The 10,903-nt window shown below is 41.0% G+C and overlaps 1 protein-coding gene across 1 annotated transcript; it reads left to right on the top strand.

Moving 5' to 3' along the window:
• Positions 1-1,858: 1,858 nt before the first annotated feature.
• Positions 1,859-3,133, top strand: LOC116677646 (cilia- and flagella-associated protein 53-like). Its single transcript, XM_032507995.1, has 2 exons — positions 1,859-2,232; positions 2,269-3,133. The coding sequence occupies exons 1-2, from the start codon at positions 2,136-2,138 to the stop codon at positions 2,925-2,927; spliced, it is 756 nt and encodes a 251-aa protein (XP_032363886.1). The 5' UTR covers positions 1,859-2,135; the 3' UTR covers positions 2,928-3,133.
• The last annotated feature ends 7,770 nt before the right edge of the window (positions 3,134-10,903 follow it).

Below are 10,903 nucleotides of genomic sequence, written 5' to 3'. Positions count from 1 at the left end.
GCGTGACCTCTGTGATCGACTCTTCTGGGCTTTTGGTGAAGCGACCGATGGAAAAAGAGGTAGGTGACAGTACAAACTCTGAATTTAAACAGTTTCCTCAAAATGTTGAAAACGCATTTTGTCGTCACGTGAGGGCCCTGTTCATGTCGCACAGACATTTTAGTTGTATTTTGTGCCTGTTAAGAGGCACAAATGCACTATTTAGAACATGCTTCACAACTTTAGCATTTTAGCTATCTGGGAGCTCTGGTCATTAGCTGCAGCAACTCCAGTTTTGGTAGTTTTAATGACCAAAAACGACAGATTTTGGTCTTTTTTTTTTCCCTATTGTCAGTACTCGATGACATCTTGTGATCATCATTCAGGTCAAAATTGGCCACATTTCTCCTTAAAAGAAACAGGCGCTCCAGAGCATCTCACTCAGAGGGTGAATACAGGTGCATCTATGGGTGCAGCAGCCATGGGCAGTATGTGTTTTTTTTTTTTTTTTAACAAAGCATGTAAACATGTGCTAGTAAAAACACAAAATACAAGTCATTCTGAAAATGCTATAAAATATTCACCCTATAAAAACTCTTATATTAAAACATGCCTCACTTCCTACCAGGAAAGAAAAATGCAAGTCATTTTTGTCATTTAAAATAGATAGATAGATAGATATTGATAAATATTGAATAACTATTGTTGTCCTCCCATTTCAAAAGATGCACTTTTGAAAACAAACAAAAAGATCCAAAAGAACAATCCATCCTGTTACCTTTGATGTCACTCCATTCCACTCCTTTGATGAGATCTTTAATATATAGGACCTACACCCTTTAAAACTCACAATCTCAACCAGAGCCGTCAGACACAGGAGACATTTACAGAGCATAACAGACAAACTGCCAAATCTTTACGATGGAGAACTCCAACGTCAAACAAAACAAGAAAGGCAAGAATAAAGGGAAGAGAACTGTTATCCAGCCGGAGGTAACACTCTCGTACAACTCCTGGAATAACAGGATTTCTTCCCTTCGCGTGTGGAACGAGGCTCTCATTTCTGCAGGGGAACAGGTTCCAGAGACCATCACCACAACCGTTCTCACTAAAGAGAAGGAGACATTGGAAGGGGTCCAACCACAACAGGCTGCTACATCCACGGATGCTCCACAGCCAGCTGCTAAACCTGAGGTTGCTCCACTGCAAGATGGTGCTGCACCCAAAGGTTCTTCCCAGCAGGCTCCTACACCTAAAGACCTTCCACAGAAGGTAGTTTCAGCAAAAGATCTTCCGCAGGTAGCTACTACAAACGTTAATGCTACTAACGTTACCCCAAAAGACGTGGCGCTAAAGATTCTTAGACGGACGGAGTTTCTACAACCGGAAATTACTCTTGAAGTTGCTTCCCCAAAGGTTTCTGGACAGATTGGTGCTCCACAGCAGGCTGCTACACCAACAGATCTTCCACAGAAGGTAGATTCAGGTTCACCTGAAGAGGCTCCTCAGGAAGTAGCTACTTCTACATCTAATGCCAACGTTGTACCAAAAGACGTGCCACTAAAAGGAGCTACACGAAAACTTGTGAAGGTTGTTAGATGGAAGGATCTACAGCAGGAACTGACCATCAAGGTGGCTCAACAGCAGGCTGTAGCTACACCTGAGAATACACCTTCAGGTGCAGCATAGCAGGTTTGTGAGGCCTCTGAAATGATCAGAGGCCCTGTCCAGAGAAAGACGCTTTGGAAAGCCCCAACACCCTACCGTACTCTTAGAGATGCTTCACCGAAGGTTTCTGGACAGGTTGGTGCTCCACAGCAGGCTGCAGCTACACCTGAGTGTGTATCACCACCTTCAGGTGCCCTGTCCAGAGAAAGACTCTTTGGAAACCAACGCAACCTCACAGAGCGCCTAAGCAACAAGGCTTGGCTAGGATTTGGGCTGGTAAGGTTGAAGCCGATTGTTATAAACGGGGCCCGGTTCAACGGAAAATACTCTGGACACCAACACCACCCTCTCCACAAGAACACTCCGGGAGGGTCAGTGACTATGGGAAACCTCGCTGGACAGAACCACAGTTCAGCCTACTGGCAAACGCAATTTCAAGGGAAGCTAAGGCAAGTGGGGATGAAGCCAGTGATTTTAAAAGCTGTCTTATGCAGCAGAAAGATATCTGCACAGCGCCGCACATCACTCAGGCCTGTGAAGAGGTGGAGGCTTCCTCCCAGCACGCCATGACTGTCGACCCGGAGCTCCAGCCTCTGCAGCTCAGCAGCCATGAGAAGGAGATCACCACACTGAAGGAGAAGAACGAAGCTTTAAGATCTTCCCTCCAGCAGGCAAGCTGCGAAAAGGAGGAGAGCATTAAGCTAAAGGAGGAGAACGAAGCTTTAAGATCTTCCCTCCAGCAGGCGAGCTTCAAAAAGGAGGAGAGCATTAAGCTAAAGGAGGAGAACAAAGCTTTGACAGCTGAAGTGGAGCAGCTCAAAGAAGAGCTGAAAGAAAATTACGTTCTTCATGATGAGGTCAATCAGAAGAACGTTAAAAAGATCAGTGATCTGGAGGTCCAGCTTCTGTTTAAGACGGCCTCTGAAGACAACACTCGCCATGAGAAGGAGCAGATGGAGGAGGCTCTTCAGAGGCAAAAGGAAAGCCAGAAGGAAACAGAAGTCTACCTGGCCGAGCAGAGAGAGGAGAACCACGAGCTGATGGTTAAACTGGCCCAGGCGCTTAGCAACCTGGAGAGTCAGCAGCTGCAGTGGCAGGAGGAGAGAACCCGTCTCCTCCAGTCGCTCAGCGACATCCAAGACACCCTGCAGGAGACAACATGCAGCGGTGTGAAAGAGGAGACTGACGACCAAGGGGAGGCAACACTAAGCCAACCAAAAGGCAACACTAAGCCGAAAAAACCTTCTCTCTGGAGAAGATTCCTCCGGCTGTTCAAATAATCTGGAGGACAATTTGCCACCATAGTTACTCCCCCAGCTATCCTCCCAACCCTCAACTCCACATCCTTATCTCCCCATCTGTATTTCTATTAGTCTGTAGACATCTGTAGAGATGTGATCTCTCTACATATTGCTACTGCTAATACCCCATCGGTCCATTATTCTCCCAACATCTGTAGAGACGTGATCTCTCTACAGATTGCTACTCCCCAGATTTCATCTTCACTTGTGACGAGTTGTTCCTTATCTTCTTAGAGTATATGTTCTCCCCGTCTTAGTTTGAGTTTTCTCCTGTTCTCCCACAGTCCTACCTCCAATCAGACATGCAATTAATAAGAATATTTTACTGTCAATAAAAAATAAATAAATAAATCTAAATCTGAATCTAAATCCATTTTATCCATTTTTAACTATACATTATTAAGATAAGCTTCTAAGCTTGACAGTGTTGTAGAAAAAGTATAAAATAAGTATTATATGTTATTATTTTGCAATTATATTATTATTATATAAAACCATTTTTTAGATTCACCTAAAGAAATATTTTTCCCATTTAAACAACTTTAAAGGAGAATCACTGTTATCATGCTTTATACTACTAAAAGCTGGACATTGTATGCTTAAAGAGAAAGAGGCAACAGCAAAAGATTAGTCGCTACACGCAAGAGCTAAAAATATTTGCAGAATCTGAAGGTGTAATTTTTAACTATTCTTACACAGTATTTCATTGCCACAAAGACAGATCTCCTTCTCCTGACCTATTGTTATTCTCTGTAGCTCTTTGTTTGCCTCTTGTATGGCAATACGTTTCTCTTTATGAGCTTGGCACAGAGCAAGTTTCAAAACTAAAGGTATGACACCCTGTAACATGTCATGCATTAGGCCTGCAGGATATTGGGAAAAATATTTTTTCCCTGTGATATATTTATTGCGATATGAAAGAAGAAAAAGTACTTTTTAAAAGATGACAAATAGCTCTATTTAGAAATATTAAATCATTCACGGCTACTGCGGTGATTTTGTAGGGGAGTGCATCTACATAAAAGATAAAAATTAAAAAGGATCTTTTCTAATGTGACCCATTCTTGTTGAACTTTAATGCTTTACAAACACCAAGCAAGTCAGCCCTGTGACTAACGTTACTCTTCTGAAGTGAGTTTTTGAGAGGGAATCAGGTAGAAATACGCTGGTTGAGTAGCCTGACACCATTGTATTCATATAATAATCAATCCTGGCTAACGGGACTGCATGTTTCTTCCTCTAAACTTCAGGTTGTGGTTGACTAGCGGAGCCAGCTCTTTATTTGATAAATCGATCAGACCTTCATGTAACGCGCACTAGCAACAAACTGTGTATCCAAGAACAATTAAATCAGTGTGAATGACGTTAGCTCAGACACAGACTTCTGTAGTAGATTAGTGTTACGTTTCCAGCGTCGCGGCTCAGAACCGCAACGTTAGTAGGGACGGACGGACCCCTTGTGTCTTTAGGCTAACTATATTAGCTTAGCCTGGCTGGTAGCAGCTTCTGTGGGGGGAAATGGCCGGGAGACGTGATTATGTTGCATTAATCAGGTGATTGAGTTTGTATTTGCAGCGAACATAAAACACTGACTAATGTAGCTTCACTGACTACCCATTGAAAACTATGCATCACTGTGTCAGCGGCAGCTGCTGCCTATGGTACTTTTCTACACACGGAGAGCCTCACTTAACAAACCTCGTCGGACTAACGTCACACACACACGTTGCCCACATGGCTACCTGCCTTAGAGGTGAAGGGTCGGCAGGTAATAATCATGTAAAAGGAGAACGGTAAAAGTTTACTTTTCTATCAAGCAGCAAAAAAAAAGATTAGCGTCAACATCGCAACATTCTGCGATGTGACTATCACGCATGCGCACATCGCGATGTCGATGCAAAAACACAATATCGTTCAGCCCTATCATGCATTATATCTGGAGGTACGGACTTAGTAACATAAAAATAAGGAAGCACATAAAATGGACACACTGCACTGTACCCATAGGTTGCTCTACTGTCAGGATTTTGCTGGATACATTACAGGTGATACTGGTGAACGACAGATGTTCTTAAGACTTAACTATCTTCCTGAAATGTCTCTTTTATATCTGTATATATTCCCATACAATGTCTATAAACTCTTCCTGAGTTAAATGACATACTGAATCAACCAATCATGTAAGCTGAAAGGTTTAAAGGTCCCCTGAAATGGTAGCTAGGGCTGCAAGGACACTATGTTCAACCCCACCAACAATGAGGGTGAACCCGTCTGCTGAGAGCACTTTAAGATCATCTAGCAGTGGCTTTAGGATAACTTCTAAGCCACACTCCTTTAAATAGGAATAACACACCAGTAATGCTATATCAGTGCTTCTCAAATAGTGGGGCGCGGTGTGATACCTGGGGGGGCGCGTGTGACCCTGGGGAACAGGCTTTTTTTTTGGGCCGTACTAGTATAAAGTGTAATTGCGCATCCACTACAGTAGGCGGCAGTGTCGCTCTCACTGTTACTTCTGTCACGCTTGCGACAGTGCAACATTTTACGACTTACAAGACAACAGGTTTGCCTCGGTTAGCAGTGTTGAGTCAACAGAAAGCTCCGACTGCGTTCTGTCTATAGCCTCCGTTATTCAACATAACAACCCCCGACATGAAAGAGTTTTTAACAGGGATGAAAAGAAAAGCGGAGAGAGACAAAGATAATGAGACAAAAGAAAGTCCCCCGAAAGCTAAGATGAGGAAATACGACGAAGCGTATTTAGCGCTTGGCTTCACTGTGACTACAGTTGGAGAAGAGGAAAGACCGGTGTGTTTGCTGTGTCTAAAAATGCTCGCAGCGGACGGCATGAAGCCAAATAAATTAGCGCATCACTTAAATACGTCACACCCCAATCACGCCGCTAGAGTTTTTTCAGCGAAAATTTCAGGCATTGATGCACTTAAAATCTTTTCTGTTGCAGACTTAAAACACGATTTAATAAAGTTATTCTTTGTAAGTTTGACCATATGTCTTTCTTTTTTTCTTTTCTTTAATGTTAAGGATAAAATGTTATGCAGAGATGGATAGTCACGGTGGGGAGTGGGGGGCGCGAATAGTTTTCTTCTTGCTAGGGGGGCGTAACAGAAAATAATTGAGAAGCAATGTGCTATATGAATATGCTTCACTTGAGACTTGTACCTTCATGTCATTATGTACAGTATAGTAGAAGGCGCAGTTTGTGTTTTGTTATCTTTAACCCAAAGGATTTAGTACCTCAAAAATCATCCTCATAAAATATTTGGATATTCTCTAAAGAAAGGATGCTCCTTATAGTACAATCCATCACAAAAGTCAGTTAAGACCAGTTCATCAGAGACTATCTAATCCCACACATCCTCATGGGAACAATATATTTTTTAAACATCAGAATTGGGAACATAGGAGAAGCTACGTATTGTATGTCCTGTAGACCCTCTTAAAGTGTATCGAATTGGTTTAGTCAAGTCTAACCTCGACTTACAATATTCATTCAAATTGAAGTGAGGAGAGAACTCTTTTGATGCTTCCTCAAAAAAAAAAATTATTGGACTGTAAAACCTGCTGAAGTTTATGACATCCTTTGACATCAAAACAATTTTCAGTAAGATGATAAGATATCAATTCATCGTAATTCTCCTTAAAAAACAAAATAGAAAGTTTGGACATCTGCATCATTATCACACATAACACACTCATGTTCATCTTCAGAAGCAGGGTTTTCACTAGGACCACCAGTAGGTAAAATGCAAGCTCTATGTTTTCTATAAACATGACATCTGAAAGATGGGTAACTGGAAAAAGTGCATTGAGTCCACATGTGATCGAGCAGCCTGCCTCATGGGCATGAGTAAGTCCCACATGTTGGACCAACTTCACGAGAATAAATGTTTTTCTTTGGCACTTAGGGCTCTGGTGAACACAAGGGTGTAAATGAGGCATTTAGAAGATGAAGTTCATCATTCTGGTTACAGTTCCCCTTCACATTCATTTTCCTAATACATTGCTGGAGGAGGGTCAAAGCGTTCTTGTCTTTGGGTTGGTATTCAAAATTGAAAACAAAATATGAATAAAACGATGAGATTGTTGCTTCCTCTACCTTCATGCCTTCACACACCTCGACACGGTCTACCTTCAGGGAACAAGAGCTTTGTCCCCAAAATGTAGACTTCCATTCTTCCTGGGTCACCTGGAAATTGGGTATGGTGTGTTGGGTTCACCCTAAAGAACACAACAAAGCAGACAGGGATGCAAACACATTTGGTCAAAGAAGAGAGATAAATAATGGACCAAAACAACAAAAATCAATATACTGTAGATATGATAGATACGTCATTCATCCCTAAGGAAATTTGAAGCTTCCAGTAACTCATACATATACAAAACATATAATAAAAATAAAATTATCATCTCAGAATGCACCTTGAGATGTCTACTGATTATTTCTATGCGTGCGCTTATCAAAGTGTGAGTACACTCTTATAATAAGCTTTTTGTAAGTACCTGGTAAATCCTCAGTGAGCGCTTCTTCTCCGGCGTCTAAGTACTGTTTGGCTAGTCGAGATTTTCCTTGAGCCAGGGCAAACACTTTGGGAACAATCTGGTTAAAGCTATCAGTGAAGCTAACGGCCGCTGTGGAGTGGATCCGACCCCTCTTCTCCAACAGCTGCAGAAAGACAAGAAAGACAGTTAAGCAATTGACCACGAGGGAAAGGGGATTACAGAGTATTTTAACACGCTATGAGGAGTTGTGGCACAATGCAAAACGGAGTATAGTTCAAGTCAATACTAGCTCTGTTTAAACAAACTGTGTTCACACACAGCATTTCGTTGCCTTGTACCTGTACCTGTGTAATGACAATAAAGTTGAATCTAATCTAATCTAATCTAAAATCTGCACTTCCTGAACTTTGCAGCATCATGAATAGGTTCAGGGTGGGGACAGACTCACTTCCAAAGCCAGACTAATTTACATGTGTTGAGAATGGTTGAGTTGTTCAGCCCAGTGTTGTTCCACGTACTTCTAGCTTTTAACACTTACCCCTGGGTGTCTTTAAGAAAACATATTTCTTCACAGTGTCCTCAACACTCATTCCTTCTGCGATTTTCTTTTGCCTCCACACAAAGTTTCTCTGCATTGCAATCACAGTGTCTGGCTGCACCTTGCTGTGTTGTGTTTGTAGAATCTTATCATGACCACCAATTGAAGATGGCTCTGCCCCAAGCTGTGGAAGATCTATAGGTGAAGCTGGATCTACCTTCTGTGGAAGATCTTTAGGTGAAGCTGGATCTACCTTCTGTGGAAGATCTTTAGGTGAAGCTGGATCTACCTTCTGTGGAAGATCTTTAGGTGAAGCTGGATCTACCTTCTGTGGAAGGTCTTTTGGTGTAGCAGCCTGCTGGACCAAACCTTTGGGTGCAGCACCATCTTGCAGTGGAGCAACTCGGGTTTAGCAGCTGGTTGTGGAGCATCCATGGATGTAGCAGCCTGTGTAGTTGGCCCCCTTTCAATGTCTCACTCTCTTTAGTGAGATTGGTTTGGTGGGTTACCTCCGGCTGGATGACAGTTTTCTCCCTTTATTTTACCTTTCTTATTTTGTTTAACTTTGGAGTTTCCATCGTAAAGCTTGACTGCTAAACTCTGTTAATGTCTACGAGTGTCAGTGAAAAAAATCAATTTAAAAGAATTTCATATAAAATAGATTCAGGCTGATCAAATTTGATTGTTTGAATTCAGATTGAAAAATTCAAGTTAAAAATATTCACCCAGTAACATCACATGACAGACAGGCCGTGCTCTGATAGGCCAAAGGTCAGTTCCATTGCATGAAGGCTCAATGGCTTCTCATTCCCGGTGACTGTGTGAATATTCAACTTTGTTTGTTTGATCGGAATTTGAGCAATCAAATCTGACCGACGTTTTCCTTGAATATTGTAACTTGAAATTTGAAACCTGAATTTATCAACCTCAATCGATTTTTATCTGAAATTCTGTAAGTTGATTCTTTTTGTGTCTGAATTTGTGACAAATGAAAATGTTTTCCAAATTCAGGTTTTTAAATGGAAATCAAGAGCGTTCATATTTTTTTTTTTTTTTTTTAAATGGCTGGATGGATTTGAAGAGAAGAGAAACGGACACTCTGAATATCCAAAGAGTCATCATCTTGTCTTGGGTTGTCAAAAATTGAATTCATATTGTAGAGGATGTTTAGTACAGAGAAGACCTGGGCATCTTACGGCCCGCGGGCCACATCCGGCCCTTTGTGCGTCCAGTCCGTTAATTCAATTAAAATATATCTATGTCGAGTGTGCAATACAACGGTGCTGCTTTTGTTTTGAAAAAGCGTTATTTGTATTACTTCCGTGTGGACGTATGCATGTGCGACGTGCGTGATTGTGAGTGAAGGTGAACAGCGGCAATCACAAATTACAAAATACATTTTAAAAAACATCTATGTCGTGCGTGCAATACAACTGTGCTGCTTTTATTTTGAAAAGTGTTAATTATGGACGTATGTCCGTGCGTAACCTGTGAGTGAAGGTGCACAGCGACGAGTGATGCCCGGTTACCCCCCCGAGATGTCCGCTCACGCTAAAAAAGAAAGGTTGATGACGAATGCCGTGCTTTCAACAAGACATGGACTGCCAAGTATTCTTTACAGAAAATAAAGGTAAAGCCGTGTGCTTAATTGTGGTGCACAGGTTGCTGTGTTTAAAGATTATAATTTGAATCGCCGCTACACGAAAGCACGAGGATAAAATACGGGAATCTGTCTGATGACGCTCCAAGGAGGCTGACGGTTGATGGTAAAACTGCAAACCCAACTAGGACTTTTTACCAAACTTCCCCCCCCCCAGAGATGCAGTTTCAATCAGCAATTCAATGATTGTTTTTTTTTCTTATTTAATTTCATTTTAATTTCACATAGCCTACTAAATATTTAAGGATAGAGTTTTAAATAAAACCCTCAAAAGCAATCTGCTTTTGTAAAAAGTTAAGTTAGGTTAAATGAAATGATTACCATTTATCTTACGGTATATCAAAATAATACTGAGCAAAATTTAATTGAAATATTGTCGATGTGGCCCTCCAGCAGTGCTCGGGTTGCTCATGCGGCCTCGGTAAAAATTAATTGCCCACCCCTGGTATAGAGTGTTTTGCACTTGATTGTGTGATAAGCAGATATGTTAGACAGTTTAACTAATGTATTCTGGAAGTCATCTGTGCTTTATTTCTTATATGGGCTATATGAGAGAGTTTGAATGAGGGAGAGAGATCTCTTCAGGGTTTCCATCAACATGGGTATCTAATCTGAAGAACATTATCAAAGTTATTTGGACATTTAAAAAAATATTTCCTCTAACAGTGACAATTACACACAATCATATTCTATTTTGAATCTACAGAGTTTAAAGAGATTGCAATGCTGGCCAATTTTAGTGCAGTTTGCAACTTCCAAAATCCCAAATGAAATGTCAGCTATCATATGAATATCTGCAGGAAAAAACAATGATTTATATAATAATATAATAGAAATATAGTGACATAACTTATTTTATACCTTTTCTACAACACTGTGTCATGCTTAGAATTATCTTAATAACATAAACTTATAAATGGACAAAATGCATTTAGGTTCAGATTAGATTGATTTAATTGTTTTTTATTGATAGTAAAACATAGATTTTATTTTTGCATGACGGATCAGAGGTTGGATTTATGGGAGAACCGAAGAAACTCGGAAGACGAAGAAAAACCCAAAAACTAAGACGAGGAGAACATATACTCTAAGATAGAGATAAGGAACAACTCGCCCAAGGGAAGACGAAATCTGGGGATAGACAATCGGTTGGGAGAATATGGGGATGATGGGGTATTAGCAGTAGCAATCTGTAGAGAGATCACATCTCTACAGATGGTTGGGAGAATAATGGAC

Source organism: Etheostoma spectabile, unplaced genomic scaffold, assembly GCF_008692095.1.
Source record: "Etheostoma spectabile isolate EspeVRDwgs_2016 unplaced genomic scaffold, UIUC_Espe_1.0 scaffold00005508, whole genome shotgun sequence".
Classification (NCBI taxonomy): Eukaryota; Metazoa; Chordata; class Actinopteri; order Perciformes; family Percidae; genus Etheostoma; species Etheostoma spectabile.
The sequence above is the reverse complement of the archived record's forward strand: the minus strand, read 5'-3'. Positions and strand labels throughout refer to the sequence as shown.

Bases quoted from the DNA above. Each gene is read 5' to 3' on its own strand.
- LOC116677646 (XM_032507995.1), top strand. From the start codon at position 2,136: ATGCAGCAGAAAGATATCTGCACAGCGCCGCACATCACTCAGGCCTGT. The intron at 2,233-2,268 runs TCCAGCCTCTGC...ATGAGAAGGAGA, and splicing joins CATGACTGTCGACCCGGAGC to TCACCACACTGAAGGAGAAG.